Here is a 19,813-nt window from a genome sequence, read left to right as displayed (position 1 = left end):
TCATAAGATACAGGCTATAAATTAAACTAATAAAATTTGGCCACCTTGAGGATCAATTTTTTTTCTGGCTTACAACCGTTTCAGTTCTTCAGCTGCAAGAGCTTATGTCTTGAAAATCTCTCATAGATTTTTATAGTAGAGTCATGGAAAGTCCTTGAGTTGCAATTGATAACGAGCTAATAATCTAGAAATCTTAGCTTGTCGTTCTTTAAGGTGTTCAATAATGTTAGAAGCAATCACACCACCTCCACAGACCTTGAATTCTGCCTATCCTTCATACTTTCTATGGCAGTAGCACTTGGAAGCCCAAAGCCTTGCCTTCAATTGGCATATCAGTACAAGTGATTCATGAAATGATTTAATTAGCTATTTTGCTACTATTTACCACAGGCTGTAAAAAATCCAATTCCTTAATGTTAGCTGGATTCCCCTTGCCTTCACCCCAAACGAGGCCAAATAACTATCTCAGCTCTCCACCACCCCACTCCACCTTTCCCTGAGGATCTATTGCCTACCACCATTCCTGGTAAAAATTTCTCCAGCAGTTAATTTCTTGAAACAATATTTAATGTAAAGCTCACAGAATAACGGGGAAAATAGGTAAGAAGAAAAAGAAGCTATGCAGACAATACCACAGTCAAAAACAGAACTGGAGAGCTAGTCTGTTGAGGCACTGCTACTGCTGGCACTGAACACAGAAACTAGTTTGCACCGTTGTCATCCCTGGTATTCAGTACTGGACCCAAGGGTTGGCAACACAGGTACTGTTGTGCCTGTCAACTGGATGCTACTGCCACTGACACCAGAAAGAAGTCTCCACTGCCCTTGTTTCTTTGTGTCATTAGTTTCAAATTCAAAATCCCAGATAAGTGCATCTGATTGGCAGAGCCTAAGTCAAGGGCCTACATCCCAGCTGGCAGAGGAGCCAGAGTACTAGATGTCTGTTCATTTTCACTTCTCTTTTGGAAGGCAAGGAATCTCTCAAATAGGAAGGAGGCTCAAATGCTGGACATCAATAATTGTAAGTGTCCATTATACACATAATTCTCTGAGAAAATGCCACAGGATGTAATAGATGTAAACAAGGTTGTTCATTTTTTAGCAATACTATATTTAATACGTACAGCACAGTGCCTGTCTCATAGCAGGCACTAAATAAATAGCAATTGCTATTAATACTATCATAAAACTATCATAATTACTATCATAACCATGGTCATAATTATTACAAAATGTCAACCAACAGGGATTGATGAATAAGGATTAAATGAAATAAAAGTCTCAGGTACACTGTAGAGACTAATGACAAAGAGGCCTAGCTGGCCCCTCCTAATGCCATGACACTATGTAAGACCCCCTAGAAACTAGGTATAACACCAGCAATGGAAGGGGGAAACTTTAAATTGACTAATATTAAGAATCTTCCACCATGATGGATCAGAGACTCAAAACAGAAAATAAGTTGTTACAGAAAATCAAAAAGAGGTGTATTTCTTGCATACTTGAGTTATAGGTGGATATTTGTACCCGCTATACCTTTTTTCAGGTACACTGTACTGGTCAAGCAAAGTACCTGTAGTGACCGCTTCAGGAAAGCCTCAGAGGACCTGCCACACCCACTATCCCTTTCTATATGAGTCTATGAGTTCTTTACCCACTGGCTACCCTGGATACCAGATTGCCTCACCACAGTGAAAGCTGATCAGCCATTAATAGGCTATACTGCAGCCTACGAGGTCATCTGACCCCAGGTTTGCACCTTAGGAGTCGTCTTCTCTTAGAAAGTATGAACTCAAGTCACACAGAGATACAGAAGCAATTAGTCTTAATGGCAGGAGGAGAGAAAGAAAGTAGCTAAGTCAACATCATGTTGGTGGGGTAGATTGTTTAATGGCTATATCTTCCTCCCATCCTAGTATGCACGTCCCTTTGCAAGGTGACTTTTCTGGATCTCCCATGCATAAGTGAACTCTGTTTTTCCAAATCCTTAAATCAAGCTGGACTTTTAACTTGATTCTACCAACAGGATATAGTGGAAGTGACGTTATTTGAGCTCTGAAGCCTAGGCCTCAAGGGGATTTGCAGCTTCTGTTTTGCCCTCTTGAAATTCTGCCTTGAGAACATTATGCTGTGAAGCAGCTTGGGGTGAAAGACAACATGGAAAGAGGCCAAGCCATCCCAGTTGTCTCAGCTGAATCCATTCCAACTACCCTACATGAGGGAGCCCAGGTGAGATAAGCAAAACTGCCCGACCAACACACAAAATGATGAGAAATAATAAATTCTAATTATTTTAAATAATTGTTTATTACCATGTGACTGCCACGTAAGCTGATCTAGCCTACAGAAGAATAAGGGGCCAGCCATACAGAGGAGAATCAAAAGACCCCAGGTGACTGCCAGTACCAACTGTGAGACATCTGAGTGCAATCATCTTGGCCCTTCCAACCTTCAACAGAACACAGCAACACAACTAAGCTCAGGCAAAAGCAGCAGAAAAACCAGCCAGTCAGTCCCCGGAATCTTGACAAATAATAAATCCCTGACTCCTCTCTTTGTCTTACCCCCATATTTTACAAATTGGCAAATCCTGCCAACTTTACCTTCAGAATACATGATGAATCTGATCACTTCTCCTCAGCTCCATCACTATCATACTGGTCCAAGATACCACCATCTCTTGCATGGATTATAAAATGGTCTCCTAACAGGTCTTTTTGGAGTGACTAAGATATTCTATACTTGATTGTGGTGATGGACACATGACTATATACATTTGTCAAAACTCATCAAGCTGTACACTTTTTAAATTCTGTATTTAAATTTTAACTCAATAATCTTGACTTTTAAAAAACTAATATGAAGCTGTCCAAGCTTTCAGGTCATTTTCAAACAAAGTACAATGAATCCACGTCAAACCAACTGCACTTTTTCTAAGACAAGTGCAAAATAATCTTCAGTATGAAACAAAAACAAAGTTCACAGACACAACCAGCAACTAGCAAGTCAACTTAGTGGTTGTCTACCTGATTTATTAGCACTGGTTTGACAAAATCAGTGGGAAAGACAATATGCCCAAAGAAAACAGACACAACCCTCTTATACATAATACAAACGCTTCTCTCATTTTATATTCTTTATAAGTGACACAAATTCCTCCAAAACTCCTCCCAAGACCTTCCCACATTTAAAAAAAAAAGTCATAAAAGTGCAAGGAGGGGCTGGCCCCATGGCCGAGTGGTTAGGTTCACGAGCTCCGCTGCAGGCTGCCCAGTGTTTCGTCGGTTCAAATCCTGGGCACGGACATGGCACTGTTCATCGAACCATGCTGAGGCGGCGTCCCACATGCCACAACTAGAAGGACCCACAACTAAGAATATACAACTGTGCACCGGGGGGCTTTGGGGAGAAAAAGGAAAAAAATAAAATCTTTAAAAAAAAAAAGTGCAAGGAGAAAAAGAATAATTTTTAAAAACCCTCTTGGCATGGGAAAGGCTTTTAAAATTTGAAATAAAAAATTAATACATTAACTATACAAATATTTTAAATGCCATAAACAAAGTAAAAAAAATGACAATTGGAAAAAAATTATTTCTAAGACATAAACAGCCAATTTCCCTAGTCCCCTCCAAAAATATTTAAAAATCAGTAACAAAATAAAAAATTTAGAAGAATAACAATTTTTAATTGAATGTGTCAAATCCTACTAAAATGATCTTTTTAGAGATTAAAAATGGAAGGACCCCTTGGGGATGTAATATACAGCATGGTAACACAGTAATACTTTTGCATATTTGAAAGTTGCTAAGAGAGTAAATCTTTTTTTGTTTTGTTTTGTTTTCAGTGAGGAAGAATGGCCCTGAGCTAACATCTGGGCCGATCTTCCTCTATTTTGTTATGTGGGATGCCACTACAGCATGGCTTGATGAGCAGAGTGCAGGTCCACACCTGGGATCCAAACCCACAAACCCCAGGCTGCCAAAGCAAAGTGTGCGAAATTAACCTTTATGCCACCAGGCTGGCCTCTCAGAGAGCAAATCTTAAAAGGCCTTATGACAAAAAAATTTTTCTAACTATGTATGGTGATAGATGTTAACTAGACTTGTGGTGATCATTTTGCAATATGTACAAATATCAAATCATTATGTCGTATACCTGAAACTAACACAATGTTATATGTCAATTATACCTCAATTAAATAAAATTTATATTAACCCCCCACCACCACCACCAAATAGAAGGAACCCATAAGCACAAAGAGAATGAGAGGAGACAAAAGCAGACAAGAAGTATCAAATAAATTTTGGAAGCTGGAAAATGCTTACACGAAGGAAAGCAAAGAGGCAAAACTAGTTGCCCTTCACAAACCTAGAAAGGCTAGGGTACATGGCAAGACTAAAAACAGAGAGTTTGGTTGTCAGTCTATAGAAGAACAAAGACTCTGAGCTTCCCTCCCCAACTCCACATGGCCAGACTCATTCACAACTTAAATATTTTGCTAATGTGCACATACACATTCAAAACAGTGAGTTTTCAATTTGGAAAGTTAATTCTAAGTAATGTTTTCAAGTCTTCATAATAAATATTCAGACAAAGTTTACATCACAAGGAAATACCAATGTATAGCTTCACAGGGTAAACAGTGATTCTGTGACAAACCTATTTTCATCCCTTCCAACTACCCCAACAGTCCAGGGGAAACATGTGGGCTGGACAAAAGGCATTGTTTCTATACTCAAAACTGTCATTTTCTGGATCAATCATATCACATACTCTTTTATGCTAGAAAATGAGAGAATTAGATTAGAAAATCTTCTCCTGCACTAATATTTTACCCTAAAAGGATATTTCAAAGCTAAAGCTAAATTTATGAAATCTTACAATTTGTCTTCAAAGACCAGTCCCACCATTATAACAACGTAGATATGTTGAGTCCTCCTTCAGGAGAAAAAACAAGAAACCCCCCAAATTAAGAACTCTATCTTTATCCATTCCAACAAATATATTTATTAAAATAATAAATCACATACAGAATTCAGAGAGACTGTAAACCATGCAACAGCATCTTTTATTGTGTATGGGTTTTTTAAATTATTTCTCAATCTCTCCATACACAGGCAAAAATAAGGATACCGTTTAACATATTGGAACTTGCAAATTTGATCACTGACTAGACAAGGGAAAATTATCCCTAAAACATGCTTAACCAGGAGGCCAATTCATCTGCCGACCTCCAAGAACATGGAGATGAACATGATAGACAGACTGTCCCCCATCTGAACCTTCATTCACCACCATTCGGTAACCTTTCTTCAGGCCCAGATCAGCAGCACATTTCTTGCCAACAATCATTAAATGTCCAAGAAGCTAGAAGAGAAAAAAACGTTTCTTAAGAACAGGCAATTTACAGCTTCTTGCAAACCACCAAGCTGAAATACTAAATTAAAAAACTGCCAAGTTGAAACATACTCCTTTGGGCAATTATCTGGAAACCCTTTTAATCCTAATACAACATAATTTACAATTAAAAACTCATTAAGATTAGGTATTTATTCCTTATTAATTTCAATAAACAAATTAGAGATATATATCTACTGCTCAATTAAAACAATTTTAAAATCATACTCCAAGAGATTTAAATTTTCTTAATAAAGCAAAATATCTTGCTTTCTTGTTAGAAGAGAGGATATCAATTAGGATAGGTTTGGTTACACTGTGGTAAAAACCATCCCAAAATCTGGTTTACAACAAAAATACATTTCTTGTGCTTACTACACATTCATCATAAGTTGACCAGGCTCTATATTCTAAATCTTTTTCACTTTGAAACCCAGGCTGATGGAGCAGTTTCTATATGATCACAGTGGCAGAGGGAAGAGAGAACACGCTAAAACAGTTGCTAGCTCTTGAAGTTCCTACTCAAAAGACATATACCACTTCTGTTTGCATTCCTTGGCCAAATCAAGTCATACGACCAGGCCTGACATCAATGAGGCCGGAAGTATAATGCACCCCTAAAGAAGAATAGTATTTATGAACAATTATACAATCTACTACAAAGAGCATTAGGAAAAACTTTAATTGAGGTCTATACCTCCTGGCAAAACCAAATACTTATTCTTCTTTCCTTTAACAGCATTAATAGAAGAAGAGTCATTGAACCCTCTTTTGTATGACATACTATTTCTTTGTTGAGGATAATGAGTCTCACCAACTAATCCTTGCTTGGAACACTTTTTGCTTAAGAATTTGTGGTGATTAACTAGACTTATTGTGGTGATGATTTTGTAATATATACATGTATCAAATCACTATGTTGTACAGCTAAAACTAATATGTTATATATCAATTGTGTCCAATTTAAAAAATCCAACCATTTATATATTGCATTGAAGCATTAAGGATTTTCTGGTTTTCCTCAGTAGTGAATGCCCTTAGCAAAATGAAAATGTGACATCTCTTTAAGGTCAAAATTTAGTCTCCCAATTTAAAAAGAAAGAAAATAAATTATGTTAGTACATTTACTTACACTTTCATCATCATCTTCTGCTACAGAAATCTGGGATATATGTTTCTTGGGTATCACCAGAAAATGTGTTGGCGCTTGAGGGGAAATGTCATGGAAAGCAAGGCACTAGGGAAAAGGGGGAAAAAAAATCAAAGTTTTAGTACTACATCATCTTGTGGGCTTACCATTCTTTTGTACTAACCCTATGGGAGACACTGCAGTAGATGCTAGGAAATCAGAAGTGCACACAATACATGCGATCCCCTGATCCCTTTCATAAAATTTACAGTCTAATGGGAAGACTGACTTTAAACAAATAAAGGTATAATTAACCAAAGATCCTATGTTAGAAAAGAAAAAGGTGAAAGAAATGATTATCACAGAAAAACATGATTTAGATTGCACGGTCAGGAAAAACCCACTCTAAGGGAGTGGCATTTACACTGAGATCCAAAGGATAAGTAGAAATAAGGCATGCTAATCCTTGTCTACCTTTCCAGTCGGATCTCATGCAACTCTTCACGCTCAAGTCACACTGCCCTTCATCTCTCTCCACCCTCAGGGCTTTTTCAATTGCTGTTCCCTCTACCACAAAGATCGTCTCCCCTCCAACTTTTGTCTAACTTAAACTGCTATTCATTCCTCAGCTCTCAGCATAGGTATCATTTCCAGAGGAAATCTCTGATTCCCCTGGCCACCGTTCCTGGGTCAGGAGCCCAGGCTGCACCATTTCCTGGGTTTTTCTTTTACTGCAGTGATTGGTTTTGTAATCATGCAATTTGTCTGATATTTGACTAATTCCTTTTTCTTCCCACTTTACTCAACTATTTAAGAAATATACCTACTCTCCTTTGTAGAAACGAAGAGGCTAAGTAGCATTTAGACAAATTACATGAATGTTTTTGTGTCTCTTGCTCTCTCCTGGGGGTGGAGGCTGCTTAACAGACGCTGGTGTCAAGATGGCGGTGTGTGCGGCCTCTGAACTCACCTCCTCCCGGGGACACAGCAAAGTGACAACCACTCTTGGAACAAGGACCCCTGAGGGAAGCTGCTTAATAGAACCTCTCTCTGCTTATCTAGCTCAGGAGTAATTCTATTCGGTTCCCCATGCAAAACGCTGTATCATTCAGATGATTTATGCTGTTACACTGTCAGACTTAAGTTGTTCAAAAGTCAGTGTTTCAACAATCATTTACAAAAAGCAACTGAAAGTATTTAAAGAGAAATGCACATTTTCTAAAACAGAACAATTTCCCTAACTAGTGATAAAGATATTTAAATAAAATTCACTTCAAGGAATCTATAATCAAATCTTAGATAACGTTTTGAATCGAAGAACGCTACTAGTAGCGCTAAATGTTTCTCTTTTATTCCATATTTCTTAACGTTAATTTAACAAGTTTACAAAACTTTTTCTAATTCAACCAACCTCCTGCCCAGCTTTGCTTGAAATCCACACACGTATATACAACTGCCCGCTAAAGGCTTTACACTAAGTCACTTCAACTCGGCCTTTCTAGAACAGACTCGCACCTACAATAACATCAACAAAAATTACATTCTTAGTCATAAAATGGCTTCCTGTCAAATATAAATAGAATCACTTTTCCTCGGAGAGGCCCACTTCTACCTCGCGAGTATCCAGCCCGAGAGCGGAGGCGGGGGTGGGGGGGAGGTCGGGGAGGACGTGGTCTGGGAGAAGATGCGGGGCGAGGTGTGAACCCGGCGGGCCAGCGCGTCTGCGCGCCCCCCGCAGCCCGTGCGCCCCGACCCCCAGCGCCGCGCCGCGCGGAGAGGCGCCGGGCCAGGCCGGCCGTGCGCGGGAGATCGCGGAGATTGGGCCCGAGTCAAGGCGCGATCGGGTTTCTCCCTGTCAGGCAAAGCGCTGGCGAGATTGTGGGATTCCTGACACAGGCGAGGTCCGAGGCAGCGGGGAAGCCGGCGGGCGCCCACGCCGAGAACCCGGCGCGCCCCCCACGCGGGTCAAACCCCGCAGTGCGGGCCCCGCGTGTGCCCGGTGGCCTGGCCCGCGCCCGGGGCTGATAACGCGTAACCGGAGCGCCGGCACGCGCCGGCAGGCCGCCTCGGAGCGGCCGCGGCCCTGCCCGCTGGCTGGGGGCCCGCGGCAGAGGCCGCGTGGGGCGGTCCGGTCAGTTCCCTTCCCCGCAGCGCCGCCCTGCCCTTCCATGCCCTCGTGGGAGACCCCCGTGTCCACGGGCGGCCGCCGTGCCTCAGCCCACGGGCGCCTGGTGCCTACCTGGTCATCCTCAAAAATGATTTTGGCTGGGATTTCCTTGCGAATGATCTTCCCGAAGATCGTGTCCCCACCAGGCCGAGCGGCCTGAGCCTTGGCGATCTCATCTGCCATCTCGGCCTCCCTCCCGCGCGGCCGCACGGGGAGAAGCTCGAGAGGAGGGAGGAGCCGCGGGAGCAGGCGAAGGGCGGCAGCGCAGGCTTGGGACCCCGGCTCTCGCCGCGCTGGTCCAGCGCGTGCGCACTGACGTGGCGCGGTGCGGCGGGCGTGCCAGGGCCCTGGGCAAATGGCCAGGCAAAACGTGGTGGAATAAAGGTTCCTGAGCCTGGGCCCCGGAAGGCCGTACGGAGGTGGTTTTTCTTTCTTCCTTTCTTGTGTCTCAGGGAGTGGAGTTAGTGGTATAAGACCTTCTTCACTTGCCTTATGGACGCTTGTAGGAAAATTGGATACTGTAACTGAAAAGATTTGATAATCCAAGCAGTGCTGGCCATGTTTGCTGACTGAAACACCGTAACGCTTCATTTTTCAGCCACATAAGGTCTTGGCCCACCAAATAAGCGCTCCTTGCATCCATTTTTTTCTCCCTCTAGCAGTGGTTCTCACCCTTGACTGCACGTTAAAATCACTTTGGGAGCTTTAAAAAAATCCCTTTGAACCTGGCCACATGCCAGATCAATTAAATCAGACTCTGTGAGTGAGACCCAGGGATCAGTAGTTTGTAAATCAGCCTAGACGTATCTGCAAAGAATTTTTCCTAGCAGTAATCAACATAATGTAGGATGCCTCAAAGGCACAAAACCTTCCTTAACCACACATATCCCTCCATGTCTTTGCTCCTTTTTAAGAGAATTTTCTATCTATTGTGTCCACTTTCTCAGGTTTCTTTTTTCAAACCATTTTCCTCTTGTCAAAGTCACTAAGGACCTCCACTTAAAAAATCCTCTAGGCAGGGGCTGGCCCCGTGGCCGAGTGGTTAAGTCTGTGCGCTCCGCTGCAGGCGGCCCAGTGTTTCGTTCGTTCGAATCCTGGGCACAGACATGGCACTGCTCATCAAACCACGCTGAGGCAGCATCCCACATGCTACAACTAGAAGGACCCACAACGAAGAATATACAACTATGTACTGGGGGGCTTTGGGGAGAAAAAGGAAAAAAAAAAATCTTTAAAAAAAAAAAAATCCTCTAGGCAGTTCCAGTTCTCATCATTCTAGACCTCTTGGCATCATTTGCCACTGTTGACCGTTGCCTCTTTTCAGCAGTGGTCTTCGCTCTCCTACTTCTCTGGATGCTATTTCTCCTTCCTAGTGAGCCTCCTGCTCCAGACCTCTCAATGGGTTCCGTTCCTGGCCCTCTTCTCTAGGTAACAGTTATTCTCCAAATGTCTTTATTAAAAAAAATTAATTATATCTCCCAGACTCCCCTATGTGATCATACTTCACCAATTTGCCGTGGTGAAATTATTGATAGTGGTCCTCTTTAATCTCAAAAGTGTCCCATTTGGTACTTCTGCTGTCAAAGATTTTACTGGGACAATTGGTGAAATCTAAGTAAAGGCTTTAGAGTAGATAATAGTTTTGAAAATCATGTTAACTTCCTCACATAACCACAGCACAATTATCAAAATTAGTTGATCCTGGGTGGGGCCCTATAATTTAGGTTTCTATGGCAGTTGCTGCTGGCCCTGGAACAATACTTTGAGAACCACTCATGTAAAAGAATGTCTTTTGTAGGGAAAAAAAAAAAACTCACCGAAGTATTTAGGAGTATGGAGGTATCATGTCTGCAACTCATTCTCAAACAGTGAAAAGATACAAAAAAATATGTCCACATATAGATAAGTAAAGTGATAGAAAAGATTAAAGCAATTGTAGTAAAGTGTTAACATTTGGGGAATCTGAGTGAAAGGCATATGCAAACTCTATTATTCTTGCAACTTTTCTGTAAGATTGAAATTGTCAAAATAAAAATTAAAAAAGAAAAAATATGTATTGGCTTGGATAATAAATAATACAGTCACCTTTCAGTAAGTCTGATGCTTTATTATGTACAGAGCAATGACTCTCCAGTATTTATCTCCTGACCTACGTCTCACCTTAATTCCAGATTGATCTATGGTACATATCACTGCATACTCACCATCTCCATTTGGATGTCTACCAGGTACTTCAAATTTATTTTTACTCCCTCCACAACAAACAAAAAACTTCCTCCTGCAGCATCCTAATTCTACTATAATACCATTGACCCAATTGCTCAAGCCAAAAGCCTTGAAATCATCCTTAACTCTTCTCTGTGTACTTTCAACACATATCATGAATCTAATCACTTCTCACATCCTTTAATCCAAGTCACTGTCATATCTTGCCTGGAGTACTTCAAGAGCCTCACAGTTGGCCTCTCTGCTTCCACTATAGTCAGTTTGCCATATAGCACCCGAAATGATTTTTATAAAATATAAATAATGATGTTACTCTCCTGCTGGTAAGGCATTTCATCACAGAATTAAATCCAAAATCCTTACCTTGGTTTTAGGGCTCTTATGTGATCAGGCCCATGGATGCTGCTTCTACTTCATTTCCTTTCATTTCAACCTTCTTGACAAGCTTCACCCAAGCTGGGTGTGGTAGACAGAAGATGCCCACGTCCTAATCCCTGGAACCCGTGAATATGTTACTTTACATGGTGAAGAGGATTTGCAGATGTGATTAAGGATGTTGAGGCAGAGAGAGTCCTGGATTATCCGGGAAGGCCCATTATAATCACAGGGGCCCTTATAATTGAAAGCAGACAGGGGCATGAGAGTCAGAAAAGGAGACATGATGATGGAAGTAGGAGTGAGAGGCAAAGATTCAAGATGCTCTACTGTTGGCTTTGATGATGGAAGGGCCCACAAGCAGATGACATTCTCGATCTCAGAAGTCTAAAATGAGTTTCACTGGGCCAAAATCAAGGTGTCAGCAGGGCTGCATTCCTTCCAGAGGCTCTAGGAGGAAACGGTTCCCTTGCCTTCTCCAGCTTCTAGAGGCTACCTGCATTCCTTGGCTTGTGGTCCATTCCTCCATCTTCAAAGCCAACCGCAGAGCATCTTCAAACCTCTCCCTGACTCTGCTTCCCTCTTCTACGTACAAGGATCCTTGTGATTACATTGGGCCCACTAGACAATCCAGGATAACCTTCCCATCTCAAAATCCTTAGTTTAATCACATCTGCAAAGTCCTTTTTGTCAAATAAGGTAACATATTCCGAAGTTCCTAGGGTTAAACAGGAACATCTTTTGGAGGCTATCATTCTGCCTACCACAAAACTCCATGAACTCACATGATGAACATGCTGGAATTTCCTGTTCATTTCTGAGTTCCACACTTTGAGATGCCAATAAATCAGGACATATTTCCAGAATAATCACCCATTTATGGAACAGCCAAAGGAACCGTACAGATTTATCTAAGAGAAGAGAAGCTTCAGGACTAAACTGATTTTGACACTATGAGAACTGTATTTTCAATACTGGCAAGTGAGGGGTTTTGACTAACTGAATACAGGACCCTACTTAGCTAGAAATTATTACAATAAATTACAAATTTTCAGGAAATTGGGATATGATTCTAAACTGGAAATGAAAATAAGCATCCTTTACTCTTTCATTAGCAATCAGAAGGCAGTACAATGCAATGTCACAAGATAATCTAATTTATTGTTTCCTGGATACAAGTACCTAGTATATTTAGTTTAACTGTTTATGTTAAACACTCTTTTGCAAATCTAATACATTTTAATTTAAAAAATAAAGTCAACTATTATCTTGCTAATCTCATGATGACGTGCAATATTCTTTAAAATGACATAAATCACAGACAATGAAAAAGGTCTTGGAGATTCATTGACTTTCATTCCTAATAAAAAGTCAATTTTTTTTTCACCTAAAAGTTAACCTGAAAGGCTGTGCGGGTAGGGAAGACAAACAATGATTATGTAATGGGAACAAGGTCGAAATTTTTCGTTAATACTTGCAAGGTCGTAAGTTAAAATGTACTTAAATAAATGGTTTATGATTGTCTATGATCGTGATGCTGCTAACAAACTATCCATTTCCCACCTCTTGACCAGCAAAGCCAAGGAGTAGGATAAGTTGAGTAGGCAAGATGTGGAGGGTAAGAGTAGGCTTTTTGGTTAGGCATAGGGATTTGTATCCCAGACCTCCATTTACTAGACGTGTAGTCTCAAGAAAGTAACTCAACCTCACCTTCCGGGGGAATTAAATGAGAGAATGTATGAATAGCACTTTTCGGAGTCAGTGTTCCAGTCAGCGCCCGCTGTGGTTGTTAGGCTTGGCTCATATTTATGCAGTTTTGCAAGGAGACAGTCGCAACTTGGAAACGTTAAAATAAGGGTTCTTTAATAGACAACCTCAACACCAAACAGAAGGTAACGACATATAGCTGCCGAAGCCATCCATTAAATATCAATCCACTATCCGCCACCACAGCTTGCGTCAGAAAACACCGGAAGTGACTCTGCCCCTAACTAACATGGCGTCCAGGAGATTTCCGTTCTCCTCTCCGGTAATTGGGCGCGGCGGCTTCTCGCGGGTTTACTAGATGGCTCCGTCTTAGCAAACTCCTCACCGGTGTCCCTCCTCGAAAGGCGGGGCTACGACGGATACCTGCTTGGTGATTGGTTGTGGCGCGTTACGATCATGGCTCTAGGGAGTTAGACGGTCCAAGCCAGGTGGTGATTGGTTGCCGAGAGGCGGGGCAGCTTGACCGCCGGAGAGGTAGACGCAGTGGCGAGGAGAGCGATGGGTCAGGCGGCCAAGGTGACAGGGCCCACGGACGGGTTGGTTCCGATGCGGGTGGGGAGGGTAAGGGTGTGGCCTTAGCAAGGTTGTCTAAAGTCTTTGTAGCTGAGGTTCAGGACCGTCCACGAAGGATGTAGCCGTTCCCCCTGAGGAGCCCGGCGACCAACCCCGAAGGGCGGTCGATGGTTTGTGCAGGTGCGGAGGAGGGAGGGAGGCACCAGTGGCTCCTACTTCTTAGTCAACCAGTGTACCGAGCGTTTATCCAAGATGTAAGCCCGCCACTTGAGTTCTGCCCCCGTTCCATCTCCCCACGGAGTATTTGTCTGAGGGACGCATTTCACATCCGTGGGATGTGTACGAGACGCTTAAGGCGGTCCTGCGCTGCAACCCTCCCATGAGGGGAAAGGTTTAGTCCAATAACCCGAAGGTACACAGAAGTCTAGGAACCAAGGAAATCGAGTCGCGGCAAAATCACTTACCAAAAGTAACATTTAGCGGCACAGAGCAGAGGACCGTGAGACCTGATGCTCCAAAAGAGCTGGGTAGTGATGGCCCCGCCCCCGTCACATCCCTGCGGACCTGTTCTCAGATTCATTTCTCGTCAAACTGATGCACATTCCTGGCTGGCGCACAGTTCTCAGGGACCGGTTGTCCGTAACCTTAGATATCATCAGCATGGCCGGCTAGGACTTGTTCCTGTGGTTGGCTGAAACAGAGACATGGGAAGGGGAAAATGGCCTGCTACAGTATAGTGAGGAAAATCAATGCTTATGGTTGGTCGATAATAGGGAGCCACCAAGCGGTTCCTCATGTACACCAGGCAGTACTAACTGAACTTGGTGTTCTCAGTGTATTTTAATGTATGTCACACCACCAGTAGAAACAGAAATGTAAAGGGTTGTTCATTCAAAAAATGTATTGAGTGTCCATAATAGCTATTAGTAATACCTATCAGGCAGCATTTAGTCTATACTGTCTAGGCATAATGGATGCAATGATAAATAGAACACCTTTGCCTTCATACTTAAGGCTGGCAAGTGGGGAGATTTTAAACAATTACTTAATTACAATTATAGTAAGTGCTTCGGATGGAAAATGCAGTGTATTTTGTGAGCATAGGACTGGGATTTGACCTATCTGGAGGGATACAAAAAAAAATCTCTCATAGAAGTGTAAATTGAGACCTGAATGATTAGAAATTAGCAAGGAGAAGAGAGAAAAGAGTAGTTCAGAAAGAGGGAGTAGCGTATGGAACATCCTTAAAGTGAGAAGTTGCTGGGAAAACTTGAATACAAATGAAATTAAATAGAATTCATTTCAAAAACACTTTGGCAAGGCCTACCATGTGTGGTATGTGTGGAGGGGGTGGTGACCAAGAAGCCTTTGAGGAAGTATGGGACAACAGCAAGTTAGCATTTAGTGAACATACAATGTAGAAAGTGCCTAGTGCTGTGGGTGTACTCAGGAGGAGCATATAACCCAGACTTAGAAGAGATAGGTAAGTAGTGACTATCTAAAGTGAAACTTGGTACAGAAATTATACCATGTACCCTTGAAATTAGCCCATTGTTCAAGAAAGTTGAGACAAAAGGCTAAGTAACTTGTCCAAGCTTACAAGAAGTGGCAATGTCAGGTTCAAACTGATCTGACTGTAAAGAATCCACTTCCTATATATACTGCCTCAGTTTGTCCAATTAATGTAAGTAAATGAGGAAGAGAAGACAATCTGCGACCTGGCTCTCTGCTTTTTAATAAAAGTTTATTGACTCCAAAGTGATACTAGCTGCAATAGCTCCAAGGAAGTAATGATGACATTTGCTTTTTCTTAAAGTGGTTCTTAAATTGGGGATGCTGGTTGTTAAACTAATGGAATCACTTTCGTTTTTTTCCTCCTCTGAATAGCATGTAAAACAATTAGGTTTACTTACCTTTCATTTTCTTCTTAATCTCATGCAATCTGTCCTCCACTGCTCTTGTAATATTGAACTACGTGGATTTCTGTATTGTTCTGTCACCTTTAAAGTCTGTGTTTCTACCAACAGTCTTTTCAAGGCAATCTTGGCCTTTTGTGGGTTTTTCTGCTAAGGAAGATTAGCCCTGAGCTAACCAGCTGTTGCCAGTTGTCCTCTTTTTTTGCTTGAGGAAGATTAACCCTGAGCTAATGTCTGTGCCAGTCTTTCTCCACTTTTTATGTGGGTTGCTGCCACACCATGGCTGACAAGTGGTGTAGGTCTGCACAGGGGATGTGAACCCGTGACCCAGGCCTCCGAAGCAGAGCATGCTGAACTTAACCACTACGCCACAGGGCCAGCCTTGCAATCTTGGGTTTTGCTATGAAACAAAACCCTCAAATTCTTTCAGCCTCTACACATTACTCAATTCCAAAGCCACTTCCACCTTTTTGTTGCTTGTTATAGTAGAACCCCAATTCCCAGTACTAAAATCTGTGTTAGCTTCCTCTGGCCACTCTAACAAAGTACCACAAAGTAGGTCGCTTAAAACAGCAAATTTATTGTCTTACGGTTCTGGAGGATAGAAGTCTGAATTCAAGGTGCCAGCAGACCATGCTTCCTCTGAGACTCTTGGTAGAATCTTTACTTCTTCCTTGCTTCTGGTGGTGGCTGTCAATCCTTGGTGTGCTGTTGCATTGCTCACGTCCATCTTCACATGTCAGTCTTCCCCCATGTGTCCCTGTCTTCACATGGCCTTTTCCTCTTCTCTTAAGGGTAACAGTCATGTTGGATTAGGGCCTACTCTAATGACCTCATCTTAATTTGATTACATCTACAAAGACCCTATTTCCAAATAAGGTCCCATTTACAGGTACTGGCGATTAGGACTTCAACATGTCTTTTGGGGTGGACACAAATCAAGGCATAACAATATGGATATACCACATTTTATGTACCCATTCATGAGTTGACAGACATTTATTTGGGTTGTTTCTACTTTTTGACTATCATGAATAATACTGCTGTGAACATTCAAGTATAAGTTTGTTTGTGAACGTATGTTTCCTTTCTCTTGGGTATAGACCTATGCGTGGAATTGCTAGGTCATATGATAACTCTATGTTCAACTTTTTGAGCAACTGCCAGACTGTTTTCCGATGTTTTAAATTCCCACCAACAACGTATAAGAGTTACAATTTTTCGACATCCTTGTCAACACTTGTTATTGACTGTCTTTTTTGACTCTAGCCATCCTACTGAGGTGAAATAGTATCTCACTGAGATTTAGGTTTGTATTTCCCAGATGGCAAATTATGTTGAGCATCTTGCCAGGGCCTTAATGGCCATTTATCTGTCTTCTTTGGAGAAATGTCTATTCAAATCCTTAGCCTATTTTTAAATTAGTTTTTTTTCATTGTTGAGTTATGAAAGTTCTTTATATGTTCTAGATACTAGCCCCTTATCAGATATATGATTTGCAAATATTTTCTCCAATTCTGTGGGTTGTCTTTTTTTTTTGATAGTGTCTTTTCCTTTTCTCTCTTTAAAATAATTTTTTAGTTTTTATAAAAGTGATGAATATGTAAAATTTAAGAAGTGAAATATTGTTACACAGAAACCAGTGAGTGTCTACTTCCTTCTACATATCCCCGATTCCTGTTCCCCAGAGATAAGCACCTTTAATCATTTTAGCTATTTGTTCTGAAATTTACCTCTATGTTTCTAAATAACAAGTTTAAACTGCTATTTATTTTTTTTTTCTCTTTGGAGATATTATTTATTGACTTTTTACTAGGGAAGTTGAGAACTAAGCTCCCCTTACACACTATTCCTCTCAGAATTTTGGTGAATCAGGTTTTCACCTTTGATATTATTATAACTATATAAAACTTGTCCACAGCTGAGCCTTCTAATATAATACTATATGATTACATTGCCTTTCTTTCTTAGTTTTTCTTGAAATTAGTAACTGTCTTATTTTCATTATCATTGGCTAGTTTCCTACATATCTGTTTCCAAACTCAGAGCAAAACTGAAGTCTACCAATTTCGTTTTTTTCCTAGCAACATCTTTTCTGGAGCAGTTGAACCTTTTGCTTTAGTCCAGACTAGTTTTCCAGGCTGGCTGCACAAATGCTGACCTGTATTTGCCCTTCACCCTCATCTCTGCCTCTCCTGTGTTGGATTACTTGTCTCCCTGATTCCCATGTTTTTTTCTTTTGTGGCTCATCTTGTTTTGGTGGAGCACATTCTTCTACAGCTTTCCACTAAAGGGTGTATGGCAGATGAGAGACTGTATCTCTGAAAATATCTATTTGCCTTTATAGTTAGGTGATAGCCTGACTAGGAATGGTATTCTAAGCTAGACATTTTTTTCAAAACTTCAAGATATTATACCATTGTCTTCTCACAGCAATGCTCCTTAGAAGTGAGGTGCCATTCTGATTTTCTGTCCTGTATATGTGAACTGTTTTTTCCCTCTGAGATTTTTCTTTTCATTAGCATTGTGCTGAACTTACATCATAATGTGCAGTGGTATGGGTTTTGTGTTGGGTACTTGGTGGAGCCCTTTCAATCTAGTAACTCATGTGCCTTACTTGTGGAAATTTTCTTTTTTTTTTTCCCCCTTTTAATTTCTTCCATCTGTTTTCTCTATTCTCTCTTTGTTGAAGATCATATTAATGTAACTGTTGGGCCATTTAGACTATTCTCTTAATTTTCTTCTCTTTTCTCCCCTCAATTTCTATCTCTGAATTTTTATTCTACTTTCCAGGCAACTTTTTGCAACTTAATCTTTGCTATTGCTCATTTGATATCCAAGAGCTTTTAGGAGTTTTCTGAATGTTCCTTTTTTAATTTATTATAACTTCCTTTTGTTGTTATTCCATGTTTGCAATAACTTATGTTTCTGAAGGAGCTCTTTGTGGTCATTCGGTTTTTGTTTTGTTTTTACATTTTCTGCTACCTGTTTCCTGTTTCTGATTTGGTGCCTGCCTTTGATGTTATAGTTTTTTTTAACATATGTAAAATACTTGAAACAGTGCTTAGCACACAGGATATACTCAGTATGTTAAATATTGTTATCTGATGGATGGACTGGAAGAAAGGAGGGAATGGTGGCAGAGTGACAAATCTTTGTAAGTGGTCTGAACAAGAGATGGGGAGGGTCTGAACTTAAATAGTTTCAGGGAATGGTGAATGTATAGAAGATTAGAGAGACATTCCTAAAGTTTCTACATGAGAAGTAAGGTAGATATAAAGAATGACCTAGAGGTTTCTGGCTTGAGATATTTGGCATCTTCTATAACTGAAATTGAGAAGACAGGAGAAAGAGCATTATTGAGGGAACAGCATTGAGTACCATTTTGGACTTGAGCAATGTGAGGTGGCCTTGGCCTGTCACTAAAGCATGTTCACAATCTGTCTTCTACCAAAATAGCAGGCTCTTTTCTGTTTTTTTAACACAGTCATAGAATATTCATAAGTCTCAGCGTTCCACTTCTCTTTTGAGAAATCACAATTAAACTTGCCTAAATTATCTGAAACATCTTCCTTCAGTTCTCTCTTAAGATGTAAGAGATGTAAGTTCATGAGCTTATGAATATGTGTATATGACTTTAAGAGCAGATGAAGGCCTCAATATGTTAAGAAAAGTGAGAACAAATACATACCAGATTGGTAAAGTTGATTACCTTAGCAGAGTGGTTTTTGGCAGGGGGATTATTAACTTTTTAACCATCTTTGTATTGTTTTGTTTCAAAGAACTTTGTATTATTCTTGTAAATAAAGCTAATTTTTTTAAACTTAAATAATCAAGGGAAAGTTATTTTGGCAAACCCTAGTTTTCACCAGCTATTTTGAAAAATAGTCTAAGTAACAGAAAGGAAATACTGTTTAATCTTTGTAATTATGTAAAATGTGAAATTTTTTCTTTTGAGGTCTGAATTCTGAGTTTCTCTACAGGTTTTACAGCTCTTTAAAACATTGCACAGGACCGGACAACAAGTTTTTAAAAATGATGCCAGAGCATTAGAAGGTAAGGTTATTTTTTTCCCCTGTGGAGCAAGTCCATTCTTGAGATGAGTGCTGGTATATCCAAGAGACCCTGTATGGTCAAGACCCATCTTGAGGAATGACCTTCATTATCTCTCCCCTTAATGTCATAATGTAAAGGTGAGTTTATATTACACTTTTTTGAGGTGTATCTGCTTAAAGAAAAATTTTAGATCAAGTCTTCATAAAGAATCAGAAGAAAAAAAGGATCAGAATTTCAGTGTGCTGCATTGCTTGCCTTATGTTCAAG

General features: G+C 40.7%; 2 protein-coding genes across 7 annotated transcripts in view; one reads left to right on the top strand and one right to left on the bottom strand.

Moving 5' to 3' along the window:
* Nucleotides 1-5,042: 5,042 nt before the first annotated feature.
* HINT1 (histidine triad nucleotide binding protein 1) lies at nt 5,043-9,897 on the bottom strand. Its single transcript, XM_014859509.3, has 3 exons — nt 8,766-9,897; nt 6,530-6,634; nt 5,043-5,367 (listed from the first exon to the last, which is right to left on the bottom strand). Exons 1-3 carry the CDS (start codon nt 9,282-9,284, stop codon nt 5,203-5,205), a joined length of 789 nt encoding a protein of 262 aa, XP_014714995.2. The 5' UTR covers nt 9,285-9,897; the 3' UTR covers nt 5,043-5,202.
* A 3,420-nt stretch (nt 9,898-13,317) lies between these two features.
* Nucleotides 13,318-19,813, top strand: part of LYRM7 (LYR motif containing 7) — a 52,908-nt gene continuing 46,412 nt past the window's right edge. For all 6 annotated transcript variants that reach the window (XR_011505847.1, XR_011505848.1, XR_011505846.1 and 3 more), the window contains exons 1-2: nt 13,318-13,577; nt 19,474-19,546. Coding sequence is in view for 1 of the 6 variants with exons in the window: in XM_014859508.3 (XP_014714994.2) it covers nt 13,560-13,577; nt 19,474-19,546 (91 nt within the window). In the remaining 5 variants the exon portion in view is untranslated. The remainder of the gene's footprint in view (nt 13,578-19,473; nt 19,547-19,813) is intronic.

This window comes from Equus asinus, chromosome 9 (genome assembly GCF_041296235.1).
Source record: "Equus asinus isolate D_3611 breed Donkey chromosome 9, EquAss-T2T_v2, whole genome shotgun sequence".
In the NCBI taxonomy this organism is placed as follows: domain Eukaryota; kingdom Metazoa; phylum Chordata; class Mammalia; order Perissodactyla; family Equidae; genus Equus; species Equus asinus.
Note: the sequence above shows the minus strand (reverse complement) of the source record. Positions and strands in the feature narration are given on the sequence as shown.